General features: G+C 41.8%; 1 protein-coding gene across 4 annotated transcripts in view; it reads right to left on the reverse strand.

The window, feature by feature from the left end:
• TRPM8 (transient receptor potential cation channel subfamily M member 8) overlaps positions 1–13,342 on the reverse strand; it is a 70,082-nt gene extending 56,740 nt beyond the window's left edge. For all 4 annotated transcript variants that reach the window (XR_014156708.1, XR_014156709.1, XM_081862412.1 and 1 more), the window contains exons 1-5: positions 13,203–13,342; positions 4,166–4,283; positions 3,282–3,355; positions 1,526–1,682; positions 577–754 (exon numbers count right to left, since the gene is read on the reverse strand). Coding sequence is in view for 2 of the 4 variants with exons in the window: in XM_081862412.1 (XP_081718538.1) it covers positions 577–754; positions 1,526–1,682; positions 3,282–3,355; positions 4,166–4,255 (499 nt within the window). In the remaining 2 variants the exon portion in view is untranslated. The remainder of the gene's footprint in view (positions 1–576; positions 755–1,525; positions 1,683–3,281; positions 3,356–4,165; positions 4,284–13,202) is intronic.
• Between the last annotated feature and the right edge of the window lie 6,671 nt (positions 13,343–20,013).

Genomic DNA, 20,013 nt, shown 5'->3' on the forward strand with positions numbered 1-20,013 from the left:
GGGACTGGCTGGATGAGGAAGAGTGGTGGGAGCCGCCTGCCCAAGAGCCCCCCAGGGAGGACAAAGGAGATGACAATTTAGACCCCGGATTGTGGTGGCGGGACACCGAGGAGCAGTCTGGGGAAGGGATGAGCTGGGAGATGCTGTGGCATTTGAGCGATCAAGGTGGGTCAGGAGAAGGAGGCTCTTCCAGGACAGGGTTAGAGGCTGAGAGCCACAGCCATGAGCACAGAGGTTGCCCTTGTTGCCCAGCAGGGCAGTCCCAGTCAAGAAGAGTCCTGCACATTGTTGAGAAATGGGCCAGAGAGGCCCAGAGTAGGAGCCCACCCTCTCCATGGGGGGGGGGATCCAGAGTGAGAGGATAGAGGGGGAAGGGAAGGATCAGTGGTCAGTTTCAGCAATGCCTGAAATTGATTCCATTAATTCCTAAAGGCTGGGGTGGCAATAAACATGCAGAACGGAGAGCAGGTTATATTTCAGACACTGTCCCTCCTTTCCCCCATGGCTTGAGGCTCATTTTTAATTTTTGCTTATGATAAAGCAAGTGTTTTGGGAGGAAAGGCTTGGTTGTTTTACCTTTAGATTGTGCAATATAGATCAGCCTGCTGACTATCTTACGCATACGTGGCTTTAAAGCAAAGTTTTTTGCTCCGCCCGTGACAGAGATGATGAGGTTGGGTGTTTTCAGGTGCCAGTGCTGGGTCATTAGGTCGTAGAGTGTTTCCGAGTCTGTGTCACACGAGAGGCGAATATACTTAAAAGGGAGGAAAATCATATTTACAATAAGAAAAATATTCCACTCAAGCCAAAAGGCAGATGCCTCATTTTGTCAAGACCTTCTCTTCTCACTCGCCTGACGCTCGGGATGCTGCCATGTCTGCTTTAAGCTCTTCAGCCAAGAGCTGGTGTAAGTGAGATGCTGACTGCGTAAAAGGCACCAACTTGTGCAAGGTTCTGTGATGTGCAGCATTTCATCTTAAGGAATCTTAATTGATGCACCAGCCCTATTCACCTTGGATGTCTTCTTTTATCCTTCCTGTTAGTGACTTCTGATGAATGCCTAAGCCTGCAATCCTAACTCCACTTACCAGGCAGTAAGTCCCACTGAACTCAATTCATTCTAAGAGTTCTTCCAAGTCAGGTTGGCATGTATCTCTTCATGTTTCCACTGTGTGAGGGTGCATGCAAACAGAGATTTTGCTTCAGTCTTCAATCTTAGTTTTAAACATCTACTCTATTCTTTCTTTGGTGCCAACAGTTATCCCAGCACCTACAAACTCCCCTCTGAATGTATCCAAATGGAAAAAGAAGATTAATAAGTTTCCTGGCAATTATATTTTGAAAGACTGAGTACGTTTTTAGGACTTAATAAATTTCATAGAATCACAGATTCAAAAGAATTAGATAGAAAGAATAGATAAGACTCTCAGCCCCAAAACATTCTCGTCTTTTGAAATTAATCCTTTAGAAAAGATGACCACCAAAAATCCTATAGAAAAGCGAAAAGGACACTTAAATGACTTACTTTTCCTGTTTTGCCCAAATTTTCAAACTCAATATCGCCAAAGGCATCCGTTGGGAATTCTTTAGTGTGCTTCTTATAATTCCATTTTTCATGGTTGCCCATCTGAGTCCCTTCTACATGCTGTGATTTCGCGTACCCACATTTACATAGATTGTCACTATCAAGAAATGTATATTGGGAAAGAGAAATAACAATTAACCATCAAAGTTTTTGTTTGTTTCTGTTTTGACAGGGAGCATAACAAAGCAATCTGAAATAATTCAAAAATCTAAATGATAAGGACATAATAAGTCAAGGACTGCTGGCCAATTAAAGAAGGAAGGTCATTGACTTGTGGCCCTCCAGATGCTCTTGTGGGGCTGAAACTCCAAACATCCTTGATGGGAGTTTAAGTCCAGCAAAACTTGGAGGGCTGTAGGTTGACTACCCCTGATCTAAAGCTGGGAGCTGGGGGCACTGTGATACAGTGGTTCCGCTCCTTCCTCCTGGACCGTGTCCAGAAAGTGGTGTTGGGGGTGAGTGTTCAGACCCCTGGGCTCTCACTTGTGGGGTGCCACAGGGCTCCATCCCTCCCCCATGCTTTTTAATAGCTACATGAAGCCACTGGGAGAGATCACCAGGGGGTTTGGGCTGGGTGTTCATCAGTCTCTGGATGATACCCAGCTCTATCTCTCTTTCAAATCAGAACCAGTGAAGGTGGTGAAGGTCCTGTGTGAGTGCCTGGAGGCTGTTGGAGGATGGATGTTGGCTAACAGATTGAAGTTGAATCCTGACAAGACAGAAGTACTGGGGTGACAGGGGGTGGGTGGGGGTGGGGGACCTCCTGGTCCTGAATGGAGCAACTGTGCCTCTGAAGGACAAGGTGCGCAGCCTGGGAGTTATTTTGCTGTCCATGGAGGTGCAGGTCAATTCTGTGTCCAGGGCAGCTGTCTTCCAGCTCCCTCTGGTGGGCAGACTGAAACCCTACCTGACTGCAGACTGTCTCATCAGAGTGGTGCATGCTCTAGTTATCTCCCACTTGGACTACTGCAATGCGCTCTATGTAGGGCTACCTTTGAAGGTGACTCAGAAACTAAAACTACGGTAATCCAGAATGCAGCTGCCAGACTGGTGACTGGGAGCGGCCGCCAAGATCACATAACACCGGTCTTGAAAGACCTATATTGGCCCCCAGTACGTTTCCGAGCACAATTCCAAGTGTTGGTGCTGACCTTTAAAGCCCTAAATGGCCTTAGCCCAGTATATCCAAAGGAGCGTCTCCACCCCCATCATTCAGGCCGGACACTGAGGTCCAGTGCCAACGGCCTTCTGGCGGTTCCCTCATTGCAAGAAGCGAGGTTACAGGGAACCAGGCAGAGGTTCTGACTATATGATGTTTAGAAGACATCTGAAGGCAAACCTCTTTAGGGAATTTTTTAATGACTGATGTTTTAATGTATTTTTAATATTTTGTTGAAAGCCGCCCAGAGTGGCTGGGGAAACCCAGCCAGATGAGCGGGATATAAATAAATTGTTCTTGTTGTTGTTGTTGTTGTTGTTGTTGTTGTTGTTGTTGTTGCTTATCAGAATGGGATCTTCAGTCTTTTTCAAAAGATCTGGTTTTTTTTGGCAGGGTCTGATTATTGCCAGTGGACGTAGCAAGTGCTAGAATGAAAAACAGCTGGGATTCATTTCTTACAAATGTGTTCAATGAGTAGCAGTATGTAAATGTTTACACTGGAGCTTGTTCAGAATTTGGCAACAAATATTTGCTTACATTGACTTGGTATCTTTAGTGAAAAAGACACACTCTCTCTTCTTAAAGTTTTCTTGAATGAAGTGCACCAGGTCCTATGGGAGCAAGATGTAAAAGAGTTGAGTGAAATCCAATTGCACACTCCTCAAACAACGAATTACCATTGTGCGTAATACATTCTTTGAAATACATACATACATTGTCTCCACAAAGGTAATTAGCAAAGGTAGAGCTATTTTTACTTCACAGAGAGCAAAAGGTCATCAGAGCAGAATTGTAATGACAATCTGACCCTTTTCAAATCTGTGCAAACTCTTCCCACAAGCAACCTGCTACTAAGAATGGGATATGACAGACCCTACTTCACCCTCCACGACTAACACAACTAAACCAAACCTTGTCCATCTTGCCTAGAAACCTCTGTTAATTAAAGGTTCATTGTTCAAAACCTGAAATTTGCTGAGTTTCGCAAAGGGAAAATCAAAACATAAAGGGAGCAATCCAACTAATTCATAGTCAGAGCATCAGAGTAGACACACTGAAACCAATGGACAGTCCACATGTTATACCAAAGAAAATGGTAACAAGAGCATAAGATGATACCAGCTCAACACGTACAATGATGGCTAATCATGAGGTGTACTCTGGACTTTTGTCTCAGCTGTAGCTGATTACTTGCCTACAGTATCTTGAACTATTCGCTGTCAGCTTTTACACAATACTCACAGTAAATTTAAAAGTAGACAAGCTCTGTAAATCCCAAAATCTGACCACTAATAAACAAAGAAAGTTCATCATCAAGTATATGCTTTCTCCATACACAGCACAGTCACATTTTGCATCAATCAGCTAATGAGCCTAGGAGGATTTTACAAATATAAGTTGAATAGAATCCTTCTACTTACATTCTCGCTGTATGATAGATCTGTGCTACGAGAAATACTGGAATAAAGACTTTTTGAGCTCTCCAAGGTACCATTCTTTCGACTTCTCATGGTATCTTCAAAATCTGACTAACACCATCTGCCCAAGGAGAGAACCAAGGTGATATCTCTTACATTTTAAATGGAATTTGGGGATTCAAACAGCCATTTTCAAAAAATAGCTTAATGTGATTTCATTTGCTATTAGTTTTCTTTTTAATAATCATGACAGTGAGTTCCACCTAAAGGTTTGGAGAGTGTACCATGATGTGTGGATTCTCTGCATGCCATCCACAAAGGGGTTCAGCCACTACCTTATCCTCTAGGGTCCCACCCATTTCTTATAGAAGTGTTTCCTTTAGTATAATGGTATCTTCATTTTATTTTCAATAAAGGTTCTGCTACTTCAGACTGTCCATAGCTTCCTTCGCGGACAGAAACGATTAGTGATCTCTGAGCACAGCAGCATATTACAGCCTAAAAGACCCAATGTAGTTGGGACACATTGTGGTTCATTCATTTTTCTGTCCAATGCTCTGCAAACATGTCACCACTATTCAGACACACATCCCCTACTGAATACAGTAACCTCCCCACTGAGGTCTATTTTATTTGATAGGACAATGATGGAGGTGATTAAATTTATTACCTGCCCTTCAACAGCAGGTCCTAGGGTAACAAGGTAAAATTCAGTATTGAAAGCAGTTTAAACAAATTACAGCCACAGGTATCAGGTGGGTCCTAAAAACACACTTCAGGCATCAAAGGCCAGGGGGAAGAGATGCATGTTCAGCATTCACTGAAAACTATAAAGTGAAGGTTTCTCTCTGATGAAGAGGGTTATGCAGACACCCATAAAAAGGAGAAGAAGAAAAGGTACTAAGAATTACAGTGGTGCCTCGCAAGACGAAATTAATTCGTTCCGCGAGTTGCTTCGGCTTGTGATTTTTTCATCTTGCAGAGCGCGGATTCCCCGGGTATTAACAGTTTTACAAAAAAGGAAGCAAACCCGCAAGATGTTTTCGTCTTGCGAAGCAAGCCCATAGGGAAATTCGTCTTGCGAAGCACCTCGAAAAACGGAAAACCCTTTCGTCTAGCGAGTTTTTCGTCTTGCGAGGCATTCGTCTTGCCGGGCACCACTGTACACATAAAGGGAATATTTAACCAAGTGTTAGCAACATGGCTGTCAAATGGAAGAGGGAACAAGTTTGTTTTTTCCTGCTCTGGAGGCTAGGAGCCAAACCAATGAATTCAAGTTGTAAGGAATGAGATCCCAACTAAACACCAGGAAGAACTTTCTGCTAGAAAGAGCTGTTTGACAGCAAAATTGACTCCCTCAGAAGATGGAAGATTCTCCTTCTCTGGAGGTTTCTAAGCGGAGGTTGGATGGCCATCTGTCATGGATGCTTTAGCTGAGATTCCCGCATTGCAGGGGGTTGGTCTAGATGACCGTGGGACCCCTTCCAACTCTACAATTCTATGAACACATACCACTGCAATTGTTGATATTAGCATTTGGGTTCGTTGAATTGGCCTTGAGTGTTTGAGGAAATGCATTTTAAAACAATGAGTAAAGTTAACATCCCCTATGAGGATATAGTAGAGTAGCTAAAGGCAGCAAATTAGGAAGACTATGGTTCAGACCTCCCCTTACTCGTGAATTCACTAGACAGCCTTAGGCAAGCTACACTTTCTGAACCTCACTTCCCCTAGGCGTAATAACACACACATTATTATTATTATTATTATTATTATTATTATTATTATTATTTGTGCACTCATAGTTGTTATACAAACTCTAAGTTTTGCTATTCATATTTCAGTTAAACAGCATCATATCATTACATTTCCAGAGATAGAAAGATAGATAGATGATAGATAGATAGATAGATAGATAGATAGATAGATAGATAGATAATTGATAGATGATAGATAGATGATAGATAGATAGATGATAGATAGATGATATATAGATAGATGATAGATAGATGATAGATAGATAGATAGATGATAGATAGATAGATGATAGATAGATAGATAATTAATAGATGATGATGATGATGATGATGATAGATAGATAGATAGATTAGATAGATAGACAGACAGACAGACAGATATATATAGATAGATGATAGATAGATGATAGATGATAGATAGATAGATAGATAGATAGATAGATAGATAGATATAGATAGACAGATAGACAGATAGGCAGATAGATAGATGATAGATAGATAGATAGATAGATAGATAGATAGATTAGATAGATGATAGATAGATAGATAGATGATAGATAGATGATAGACAGATAGATGATAGATATAGATAGACAGATAGATAGACAGACAGACAGACAGACAGATAGATAGATAGATAGATGATAGATTTGTGGGAGCCCCACTCCCTACAAAAAACAGTCAGCACATACTAGAATGGGGGGGGGGGTGGTCCACTGCATATTCAGCATTGTAATGAGAAGGGGCAAGGAGAGGTCTGAGTACTGCTTCCACTTTGCTTCCCTCTATTTCATGTACGACCTGCTTCCCTTCCCTTTCTTGAATTTCTCTTCATGCTTCTTTCTCAGTTGGCAAGGACCATCCCTAAAGATCATTTCTTCATATTCCTGTCTGCTACCTGGGCGTTTTGCATTTATTTCCCTGATGGGTACTTCTCTTTATACCATTTTGCTATGAATGATATTGAAATACAGGGTCTCAGGTAGAATATCTGATGGATAAATTATGCAATAAAAAAACTAATTGTACATTTGAAAAATGTGAAAGCATTTTTTTCAGTGGAAACCCACCAGGAGCAGGAAAATGTAAATGGATCTGGAAAGGATAAACAATATTCTAGTTCAGTGACAAAGTGTGCTTGAGACTCAAAACACATGTTTTGGCAGTAGCTCTGTGCGAGGATCTTCCCCCTTCATATGCAAAGTGGAAGCAGAGAATGGACCTGTTGCAGCAGAGACTGCTGGACCTCGGCTGCCTGCTCTTCTTTCTCCCATAATGGCCCCCAGAACTGGAGTCACAGCTGACTAGAGGGGGGAAGTGGGAGAAAAGAGCCTGGGGAGAAAGGTTGTGGGAGGAAAATGGACTGGTGGGGCAAGGTTTCAGATTTTCCTCTGTGTGTACCCTTAAGTACACCTTCACCTCTGCTTTATACAGTGGTACCTTGGGTTACAGGGACGCGGGTGGCGCTGTGGGTTAAACCACAGAGCCTAGGACTTGCTGATCAGAAGGTCAGCAGTTCGAAACCCCATGACGGGGTGAGCTCCCGTTGCTCAGTCCCTGCTCCTGCCCACCTAGCAGTTCAAAAGCACGTCAAAGTGCAAGTAGATAAATAGGTACCCCTCCAGCGGGAAGGTAAAGAGCATTTCTGTGCGCTGCTCTGGTTCGCCAGAAGCGGCTTAGTCATGCTGGCCACATGACCCGGAAGCTGTATGCTGGCTCCTTCAGCCAATAAAGCGAGATGAGCGCCGCAACCCCAGAGTCGTCTGCGGCTGGACCTAATGGTCAGTGTCCCTTTACCTTTACCTCGGGTTACAGACACTTCAGGTTACATACGCTTCAGGTTACAGACTCCACTAACCCAGAAATAGTACCTCGGGTTAAGAACTTTGCTTCAGGATGAGAACAGAAATCGTGCGGCGGCAGCGGGAGGCCCCATTAGCTAAAGTGGTACCTCAAGTTAAGAACAGTTTCAGGTTAAGAACGGACCTCTGGAACGATTTAAGTTCTTAACTCGAGGTCCCACTGTACTTAGAACTGAAGTGTACTGGGTTTGAACAGTTTACTATGGGTTTCCAACATTTCTTCAATGAAAGTACGGATGTCCTAAGGAAAAGCGGGACCTTCTGAGATCAAATAAAAAACTGGGATGGCTTTATTAAATTCAGGATGTCCCTAGAAAATAGGGACACATGGGTGTCTGATTTCATAAAGTCAGCATCAATTAATGATACCCCTAAACTAATTATTTAACTTGGTCTTGAGGTATGCCCTTGTTTCTGGATTTATCCAACATGCTGTGTCTTCAGAACTAACACTGCTCACTATAAATCTATCAATTCAGTAATAGACTTTTTGAAGTATTTGGTCTTCTTTCTGACTCACTACAACACGCAGTATTTTGCTCAAAAGCAAAACAGACATTTCATGATGTGAACAGACCACCTTTTAAATATTGAATAACTTCATTTCCTTCAAATCCAACTCCAGTCTCACCTCTCTTTACAAATAGCTCTTTTGTCAGACTGCTTTGATAGTCTGATTCATCAAAACACTGTATCTCACTTCTCTTCAGCTATCAACAGAGACCACAAAAACCTCTCTGTCTCTCTCCTTTTCTGGAACTATTTGTACACGCCAAAAAAGGACACCCTTGAAATGTCTAAGCTATTTCCATTCTCCAGCATTTTAACAACAGCACTTACCAATGTACATGAAATGATACCGTTGGGTGCCATCACTGTGAAATCACTACGTTTCATAGCAACGCCATGGGGGGGGGGTCCAACCTATTGTAATTATGTACCAATTTGTCCTGTGTGCTCCGTATCCCTAGCAGAACCCTCTGAGATTTGGCTCACACGAGCATCTTCCAGTTGATGGCACCAGTCCTTTCTACTTGGCTACAGAACTAAAAATCCATCCAAAAATGAACTACAACTTGACTATCTCCTGTGTAGCAGTCAATTATGCTCTACAATGGATTTCACTCTGATTTACTGCAAAGGGGGGTTCAGATGAGCATTTCCATAGCAACACTAGTGTCGCCTGGAGGATTTGCTACAGAACACTGTTGATGATGTTGAAGCAGAGAGAAGGGGGGAGATCTTTTCCTTTTTAAAAAAATAAATAAATTTTTATTAAGATTTTAAAGATCACAGAAAAAAAGGAGAAAATAATAACAATCAAAGAAAAAAAGAAAAAACAATACATATATTAAAAAAAAAATCATCAAAAACCAGAAAACAGAAAAAGAGAAAAAAAAAATAAGAAACAAGTCAAACATCACTTGCTTACATTCACTTATTTCCTTGACCTCCTCACACCTCCCATTTTTGTATTCTAATTCAATTTGTTATTTCAGCAAATCCTTCCAACCTTATTTTTATCTTAGTAATTTGTCTTAATATACTATAATTTTACATTCTCTCTTTCACCAACTCATTTTTACTTAATCATTTATGTCATATCCACTAAAACCACATAATTTTCTTTTCCCAACATCTTTCTAGCAATCCTTAATTTTGCAATATTTTTGAAGATAAACTTTAAATTTTTTCCAATCTTCTTCCACCGACTCTTCTCCTTGGTCCTGGATTCTGCCAGTCATCTCAGCCAGTTCCATATACTTCATCACCTTCATCTGCCATTCTTCCCGGGTGGGTAGATCTTGTGTTTTCCAATACTTTGTGATGAGTATTCTTGCTGCTGTTGTGGCGTACATAAAAAAAGTTCTATCCTCCTTTCACACCAATTGGCCGACCATGCCCAAGAGAAAGACCTCTGGTTTCTTCTGGAAGGTATATTTAAATACCTTTTTCATTTCATTATATATCATCTCCCAAAAGGTCTTAATCTTTGGGCACGTCCACCAGAGGCGGAAAAATGTACCTTCAGTATCTTTACATTTCCAACATTTATTATCGGGCAAATGATAGATTTTTGCAAGCTTGACTGGTGTCATGTACCACCTGTATATCATTTTCATTATATTCTCTCTTAAGGCATTACATGCCGTAAACTTCATACCTGTGGTCCATAACTGTTCACAGTCAGCCATCATAATGTTATGTCCGACATCTTGTGCCCATTTAATCATAACAGATTTCACCGTTTCATCCTGAGTATTCCATTTCAGCAGCAAGTTATACATTCTTGACAAATTCTTAGTTTTAGGATCTAACAATTCTGTTTCCAATTTTGATTTTTCCACCTGAAAGCCAATTTTCTTGTCCAAATTATAAGCCTCCATTATTTGATAATAATGAAGCCAATCTCGTACTTTGTTTTTTAGTTTGTCAAAACTCTGCAGTTTTAATCTGTCTCCTTCTTGCTCCAAAATTTCCCAATATTTCGGCCGGGGGGAGATCTTTTCCATATGGGTGGGATTCCTAAGGGCCAGTGTCACAGTGGATACATTGATAACATAAGTATATATTAAAGCTGCTAGAACGGTTGAAGAGCTTTACAGTAACTTAGGATGTATACTCATAGCAGGTCTACTTTCTATAACTGAGTCAGTACAGACTTACGTCATATTCCCTGCAGTATTGATTCTAGGAGAACTGGATCAGCCTGCCTAGGACCTGAATGTTGGGGAGCCCTTTCTTTCTGTCCCAATACCAGGGGAAGTATATTGGCCGGTCACATGGGACAGGGTCGCCTCCGTGATGGCACCTGCAAGGCACCTGCAAGGCAGCTGTGATGGCCTGGGAATCCGATTCAGAGGCTGAACCGGAGAAATCCCAGCCTGCACAGGAGTCCCCGCTTCCAGGGCCGGCTGAACTGGGGCAGGGCCTTGATTCTGAAGCGCCTGCACCTGTGCCGGATCCTCAGGAGCAGGAACCAGGTGAATCCACTCTGGCTCCAGAGGTGGTTGAGGACTCAGTGCCTACAGGTGAGTCTCCCCCTGGGCCCAGTAACCCTTCAGCCTCTCCTGAACTGCAGAGGCTCAGGGCAGAGAGGCTCAGGGAACTGGTTTCTCCCAGGAGGAGTGCTCGCCTTAAGGCCAGGAGAGGCGGGTCTCCTGGGGGCCGGGGCCGCCCCTGGCCTCAGAGAAGATAAAGGCCAGTCAGCCTGGTCCCAGGTTGCGGGAGCAACGTCGTTGATGAGCTGTTTCGGCCAGCATCCAGTCCTGTTTCCCCCAGAGTTCCTGTCCTTGCCCGGCTTCCCTCTGTGGACCCCGCTTCGCCCGAGGAGGACTGTCTGCCGACCCTCAACTCAGGTCCTGGACCTCGCCCCACGGTAACCTCCCCCCCCCCCCCGGACCAGCACAGCAGCACTTACTGTATTGACATTCTGGCACCAGATTAAAACCTTTCTGCCCAGGTTGCAGGTTCACTACTGTAACTGTTTGTGCTTTTATGTTTTTTATTCTGGATTATTTTACTTGATCTCATTTTTCCTGGCTTGTTTTTTCTGTTTTAAATAATACTGTAACTCACCCTGCAATCATTTCATGAAGAGCAGGCAAAGAAAGCTTCTGAATGAATGAATGAATGAACATGGTTCTGCTAGTTTTCAGCAAAGGACAGTTTAAACAAATAAGCAAACAAACAAAAATTTATTAATATTTATTTGGATAAAATCGCAAGGTGTCTGATTATTATTTTTTAATGACAGACTGTCTACTTGCAGAGGAAAGAAGAAGAAATCAGGATATGACTCCAAGGCAAGCACCAAAATCGGGGGACAACTGAGCTCACTCAACAGTAGGGATGCCTGCGTACATTTGCACACACCCCATGAGAACTACTGAATTTCAAAATAGGGAGAACTCTTTGCTATAATAAGTAAAGCTGCACTAGCACCCACACAACAATATTTCACAGCAGTGAACATTTCAGTGATGAAAGCACAGGCACGCTATTGAATAACAGAAAGAAATATTCACCCTTCATATTTCAACCAATTGAAATCACACACCCACCCCCCAAAACGGTAGCAAATCATTCTAGGTGGGTGTAGAGTCCAGCCTTTTTTGACCCAGGCCCCACATGTGGCCCAAGTTATGTTTTTCTTTTTGTCATAAATTTACCTGGTGGTAGTGCTGCTACTGCAACTCACCTTAGGTCAAAACAAAATAAAAAAATTCCTTCCAGTAGCACCTTAAAGACCAACTAAGTTAGTTCTTGGTATGAGCTTTCGTGTGCATGTACACTTCTTCAGATACCTGCATGCACACGAAAGCTCATACCAAGAACTAACTTAGTTGGTCTTTAAGGTGCTACTGGAAGGAATTTTTTTATTTTGTTTTGACTATGGCAGACCAACACGGCTACCTATCTGTAACTGGAACTATGGAAGTCACCTTAGGTCAGGCCTTAATCCTGTGTAGAGGGTCCCAATCCAGGAGCTGATTACAAATAATTTTGATGGGCTTCCAAAAAGATTACCAGAATTTTCAAATCTACAGGGCATTTTGAGCTTAGGGCTGCTTAACACATTTGGATTTAAGAAATACATGTAAAATATTGCTTCTATGCTTCTAATGAAATTCCAGTCCCAAGATTTAGATTCAATTTCAGCAAGTGAGCAAATAGGTCAATTGGAAAATACAAATTCCAAACAGCCAGTTGTATTTGCCCGCACCTAAATCATAAATAATCCTGAATTCTGACCACAATCAATAGACTTGACACAATGGATCTGCACTCATAGTCAGGAAAGCAAATTATTCCATCATTTTATTTTTAAAATTACCACCATAATGTAAGTTTCATAGTATGACTATTCTAGATAAAGTGTCCATACATTATTTGTTGGTCTGTCTCTGTCATAATTATTAGCTTCACCACTTGGTTTATTTAATAGCCTTAACACCCAAAAAAGAAAAAGAAACCGTGGACAGTACTTCAGTTAAGCTGGATGTGAAGATGATTCATTATTCATTCAAAGCTCAAAAGGATTTAAATAATTTCACTATCCACATGAATTATTTAAAGACAAATGTATTATAGAGAGCTGGAAAAGTTTTGTGAATGAACAGAGTGGTAACCTCAAGCCCATGCCATAGCTGTTTACAAGGATTTATATGGCTGAGTTGTATCACTATAAAATGCCAGATATACTCTGAAAATAAATGTATCTCAGCAGCACTCCCCAGACAGGGGAGTACAGATTTTCCCCTAATATTTGCCAGTATTTAGTAACTATAATGTTTTATTCCTAACTAAACATAAATGGAAGCACACAAAAGGCTACAAAAGCTTATTAACACAGATATTAAAGGAAATATTCTAAGGATAACTACTAAGAAGCTGAAGGCAAAGTACAATATTACATACCTATTTGATAATATTAGAGCACTCTGCAAAAGCTCCTCAGCCTTGGAAAAGTAGTGTGTGCAGCAGGAGGATGTTGACAGACTTCCACTATCCACTGCTCTGCCTGGTCATTTGTGTCATTCCACCTTTTAAAAGTGGGAGGAGCTGAAGTAAGGGGGGGGGGAATAAGGAGTTCACAACAAATCACGTTGGTAATAAGTACTAATGGCAGGAGAAAATTTGCAAACAATGTTGATAAGAATGGAAAGTATTTGCTTTTCTTACATCTAAAAAGTGGAAGTCTGCTATGATATAATATTTGCTGTTTCCAGTAAAATTGCAATCCCCACAAATATAAAATATTTGTTAAGGAAAATTAATAAGCTTGCATGACTGCTAGCTGGCATCTCACCTGCTCAATATTGATCAAGCTGTTAAAAAAATTCAGATAGGAAAAGGCAGCAACCTGCTACTGACTAGAGAAGCATCTCATTTAAAAAAATGTATGGGGGGGAGAGACTCTTAATAGGTGATTGACAGTAACTCTACAAAGCTTAATATTAGAATTAACTCTCAAAGTCTTAGGCTCAAGATATTTCAATTAGTTTTGTGGGTTGTTGATTTTTTGGGGTTGTTCATGTGTGCTTCGCTGCTTTGACATTTGGAGTGGAATTTAGAATTTACATAAAGCATGTAGATTTTATATATGCATCATCTCTACTTGTGCTCAGCTGAATATGAGTAAAACACTCAGCAGGAATTTGTTGGCAGTGTGCATTCATTGACACTGTACCTTTTCTGATGCTACACTCCAAAAGATTTACTCCGAGCCAAAGTTCTGCTCAAAGAAAAATCAAGAGCACTGTGGGTAAAATCATGCAAGCAGAATTATACAAATATTAGTTATTTGATCTAAAAATAAGCAAATGTTATTCAACAACATGGAAAATGCACTCTACAGTATTAGTCATTCTTGTTTGTGACTGAACATGGATTCCTATGAACTTCCTTTGACTCCATCAGCAGGCGTCTTTTTTGATGAGATCCATTATCCATTATATAGCCTCTTAAGTAATTAAACCCATTTCAAACATCTTAGGTCATAAATGTACAGAAGCTTGATATTTTTAGGTTAAGTGCTATCTGTTGTTTCAAAATGCTATGCGACTAAGCACAGCTGTGAAATTTTTAATAAGTGAAAGTAGCTATTTTTGTAACAGGTCAAAAAAGGTTGCAGCTCCAACAATTACTTCATTATTGCTATTATTTTGCAACTATAAAAAGGTACCGTTAGGTCCAGCTGAAGACGACTCTGGGGTTGTGCGCTCATCTTGCTCTATAGGCCGAGGGAGCCGAGCTGGCGTTTGTCCGCAGATAGCTTCCAGGTCATGTGGCCAGCATGACTAAGCTGCTTCTGGCGAACCAGAGCAGCGCACGGAAATGCCGTTTACCTTCCCACCAGAGCAGTACCTATTTATCTACTTGTACTGGCGTGCTTTCAAACTGCTTGGTGAGCAGGAGCAGTGACTGAGCAACAGGAGCTCACCCCGTTGCGGGGATTAGAACCACCGACATTCTGATTGGCAAGCCCTAAGCTCTGTGGTTTAGACCACAGTGCCACCAACTATACATTAGTACATAATATTTTCATACTGGTTTTACATTTTCTCTAAAAGTTTAAGCTATTGATGCGTAGTCACAGAAACTCCTTTTAACCCTTGTGTTGGTTCCCTAATGCGTCAGGTGCACCAAGCAGGGAAGGTGCCGATTTCTGCTATTCTTTTTCTTCCCAGTTGCAGACTAAAGCTGGGGCACAAAGGGCTGCAGCAGGAAGCCCTTTGTTAATTATCCTCAGTCCTCATAGAATCATAGAAATGTTGACTTGGAAGATACTCCCAAGGGTATTCCACCCCCTTGCAATGCAGGAACCACAGCGAACTTATCTGTCACCTTATCTCCTTTCCCATGAAACCTGCTCCTCTGCTGATCCATCTAAACAGGTTTATCGTGCTTGATGACCACAGTATGTAACATGACAGCACCCTGTACCTCCCCTTTTTCTATTTTAATAAATCTAGTCAGAAATCTGAACAGTTTGCTTAAGTTTAGGGTTTTTTAGTAAAGCTGGCAAATAGCTTTTCCTAAGTGATTTAGGGGTGTTTAGTTTATTTTGGCATTTGCATGTATCCCATGGTGATTTATAAACACATGAAGCAGCTTTAAAAAGGGGGTTTTTTAAGTAGAAAAAAGAAAAGTTTTTCAAAAATACAAAATCAACATTGAAAGCAAAGACCTTTTCATCCAGCCATGAAGCTTGTCAATTGTTTCCCAAAAGTAGGTAGGTGCTGTTTGACCAAAAAAGCAAAACAAAACAGAGGGGCAAGGAAACCAAAAGCCCTACTCAGAGTTACTGGGACTTAATGAGAAACTCACTTACAGATAGATCAGTATTTGCGGGGCTGCCCTTGAAGCTGTCCCAGAAACTCCAGCGGGTGCAGAATGCTGCAGCGAGGCTCCTCACGGGGTCTCTGCCATGGGAGCATATTCACCCAGTGCTTTTCAAGCTACACTGGCTCCCGGTGGAGTACAGGGTCAGATTTAAGGTGCTGCTTTTGACCTTTAAAGCCCTTCACGGCCTAGGACCCTCGTACCTACGGGACCGCCTCTCCTGGTATGCCCCACGGAGAGCCTCAAGGTCCATAAATAACAACACCCTAGTGGTCCCGGGCCCTAAGGAAGTGAGATTGGCTTCAACCAGAGCCAGGGCCTTTTCAACTCTGGCTCCGGTCTGGTGGAACGCTCTGCCTCATGAGACCAGGGCCCTGCAGGATCTGATTTCTTTCCGCAGGGCCTGTAAGACAGAGTTGTTCCGCCTGGCCTTTGGCTTGGAGCCAATTTGATTCCCTCCCTCCGTCTCTCTCTCTCTCTCTCTCTCTCTCTCTCTTTTTCTTTTCCTTCTCCTCCTGCGATGAGGCTACATTTTAATATTTTAATGTTCCATTATTTTAATGTTGTATTTTATTTTTGTTTTTAAGTTGTAATCATTCTTCTTGTTTTTATTATTGTTTGTAAGCCGCTCTGAGCCCGGCCTTGGCTGGGGAGGACGGGTTATAAATAAAAAATTATTATTATTATTATTATTATTATTATTATTATTTTATTTTTTTATTTCATAAAATTTAAAAACCACAAAGCGATTTACAGAAGCAGGATGCCTTTATTTGCCCATGAATGAGGAACTGGAGAGGTCTGTCCTTGGTAATAAATGGGAGCAGGATAGGAGAAGGGAGCTAGCTCTTGTTCCAACTCATCGTATTCAAGTTATCCCATCATCTCCTACCAGTCGTAGGCTGTTGCTGTTTCATTCTAGATTGGCTTCAAATAAAATTGCTATGATTCATGATTTGATCTTGCACTAGGGTGTCAGACTGCTGCACCGTGGAGACCAGGTTAGATGAGGTGGTGCCCTGCTTCTGGCCAAATAAGTGCAGCATCAACATCAAGAAGGTATGCAGAGATGTAAAGACGGGGAAGGTACATTTTACCATATGTGGTGGGATTGCAAGATCATTAAAAAAGTTGGGAAATGATATACAATGAACTGGAAAAAAAATGTTTAAAATAACCTTTGTTTAAAAACCAGAAGCCTTTCTCTTGGGTATTTTAGGACAAGAATTGCCGAAAGAAAATTGGACATTATTTATGTAAGCTACAACAGCAGCAAGAATTTTAATAGCACAGAATTGGAAGACTGGAAAAATACCATCAAAAACAAATGGCAAGAAAAGCTGATGAATTATGCAGAACAAAACAAATTCCTTCCAGTAGCACCTTAAAGACCAACTAAGTCAGTTCTTGGTATGAGCTTTCGTGTGCATGCACACTTCTTCAGATACACTGAAACAGAAGTTTCCAGACCCTTCTATATAGTGAAGGGTCTGGAAACTTCTGTTTCAGTGTATCTGAAGAAGTGTGCATGCACACGAAAGCTCATACCAAGAACTGATTTGTTGGTCTTTAAGGTGCTACTGGAAGGAATTTGTTTTGTTTTGACTATGGCAGACCAACACGGCTACCTATCTGTAACTGGAATTATGCAGAGTTAGCAAAGTTAACGGATAAACTGTGTGAAAAGGACAATAGTGACTTTGGAAAAGAATGGGAACCTTTTACAACTTACAGTATTTGTAGAAACAAAAAAAAAATGGACTCGTTGGCAGGATTTAAATAAACATTTGCAATTTTATTTACAGAGAACAAGAAATATAACAGGTGATAACATAGTATTATGTACAAACAGCAGAATGTAACATTTGATGTAATAAACCAGAAATGGAAGTTGGGGGAAGTCACAGGGAGGGAGGAAATTGGAAAATGATATTGGATATTTGTTATGAGAAAAGAAAATCAATAAAAATTATTTTAAGGGGGGGGGGTGTGGAGAGAAGGCATACAGGGAAGCAGGGATTCCAAAAAGGATTCCATTCCCTTTGCTGTGGAACCTATGTGCCCTTTGACCCATGAGGACACTTGGTGCTGGAAACTAGGGATAGGACAGGGACTAGTTTTGACTCAATTGACTGAGGTGCTCTCAAGCTTGGTGTTAAGAACAAGAAACGGAGTGAATCTATTATTATTCATGGTGACAAGGGTCCTCACGGCCCAGTGAAAGAACAGAGGCGCCATTGGTTATTAAGTGGGAAGTCAGGAGATGGTCTTGGATATTAAGCTGATGTATTCTGTTAGGGTGAAAGAAATAAATATTGTAAAAGGATGAAACACCTTGATAGATTTTTACAGTACAATAGTAAGAACTCTAAATTAGAATTGGATTGTTCTGATGAATGATTAATATCTCAAAATGCTTAGAAAACCCAAATTATCAGGTCTCAATGCAACTTTAAAAAGTTGTAACTTTAAAAAAAAAAATCTTGATAGATGTTTACAGTGGACCCTGGGGGTATCCAGTGGAGCCGAGTGGTGGGAGAGACAAACTGAAATACCTCTTCACACATCACATAGTTAAACTGTGGAATTACAGTTTACCATCATGTGCTGATGGTAACCAATTTAGGCAGCCTTCAAATGGGATTAGATAAATGTCTTCATGTGCTGCTCATGAACTTCCAATGGTCATCTGGGTGTCCACCAGGGAAATAGGATGTGAGACTGGTTACATGCCCTCCAACATTTCTCTGATGAAATAGGGATGGCATTATTATTATTATTATTATTATTATTATTATTATTATTATTATTATACTATTTATACCCCGCCCATCTGACTGGGTTGCCCCAACCACTCTGAGCGGCTTCCACATGTATAAAAACTTCCATTCAGCCAGCTTGGGGGTTGGATAACCCCATACGCTCCAACATATGATTCTATGAGTCTATTATTTCTCTGGTGAAAATAGGAATGTCCTAAGAAAAAGCATGAAATCAGAAGCCATGATGGCTTCTGTAAATCTGGGACTGTCCCTGGAAAATGGGGATACTTGTAGGGTCTGTGGTTAGGCTTTTGGTCCAAGCCAGTAGAGCTCTTCTCATTAGATTTAATTTTTACTTAGTTTTTTTCCTGTTACGTAATGTGAAGAAAACAATGTAGTTTATTTGTTGTCATTGTTAAATATAAAAAGTGGCCATGGCTCAGACTAACGGTGCGTCTAGTTCACATCCTGTTTCCCACATTGACCCACCAATGCCTACAGGAAGCCTATGAGCAAGACAGGAGGGCAGTCATAACATCTCCTCAGTAGCATATTGTGGATCGAGGGCCCGACCCCCGATATGTGAAATAAACACACAAGGACACGCAATATAAGGTTAATGGGCAAGAAAAGGCCACAACTTTATTGATTACAGCAGTGAAAAGGTATTGGCTTAGGCATTGGATGACTATAGGAGGTGGGTTTATTCAACAGTAGGTGGAGCCTGTTGATGCTAATACAACTATAGGCTCACCCCCTGATGTCACTGAGGGTCGTGCCATGGCCTCCCGCCAAGCAGGCATCGGACGGAATACACGACCGCCAGATTCCTTTAACGGAATAACCCACGGTAGATAGCATAGGCGATGGCCACACCTAGCCCTTGACACACATGAATCCAATGCCTAACCTACCCACCAATACCACAAAAGTTGTGATGATTGCTACGAGGTAGGCGAAAAATCCAAAAAGCCTAATGCCAAATGGAAAAATTCCTACCAGGCCCCCCAGACAACCGGGGCGACCAACCTAAGGTCCATAGCAAGGCCAAAAACCTAGACCCTGAGCTAAATGGAAGTGGAGGGTGGGTGACTCGCTGTGGGACAATGACGACTGAGGAGGAGGCGGAGCTGGCCCCGCAGCATTAAGCTGCTAAACATGCCCCCCGGAGACACCTGGTTGGCTGCCTCCGGTGGGCGTGGGCACCAGCCAGGTGAGGAGGGCGGGGGCTACGGCCCCTGGCCAGGAGGTGGAGCTCGGGCTCCCGCCCACAACCACTCCCCTCTCTTCCAGGGAGGAGAGTCTTTGCCTCTGAACCTGGAACCTCTATGTACTCATCATTCATTATTAGTAGACATTAATGATGTTGCCTTCAATGGACTTCAACAACCCTGGTGAGGCTGCCTTATCAGGTGCAGCTCAGGAGCTCCTAATTACCATAACCATTGTGCGCCTGTTCCAAATACATATCACAACATGCTGCTGTTCATACAGTAGGCATGGTGTTCTCTATAGTGCATAAAGAAAGAGAATTGTGGGTGAGGAATATGCCTTGACTCATTTCTCATGGACAGATAATTTCCTGGTGAAGCTTGGGTTATTGAAGACTGAGGTTTCTGCAG

This window comes from Podarcis erhardii, assembly GCF_964252035.2.
Source record: "Podarcis erhardii genome assembly, chromosome: 1".
Classification (NCBI taxonomy): domain Eukaryota; kingdom Metazoa; phylum Chordata; class Lepidosauria; order Squamata; family Lacertidae; genus Podarcis; species Podarcis erhardii.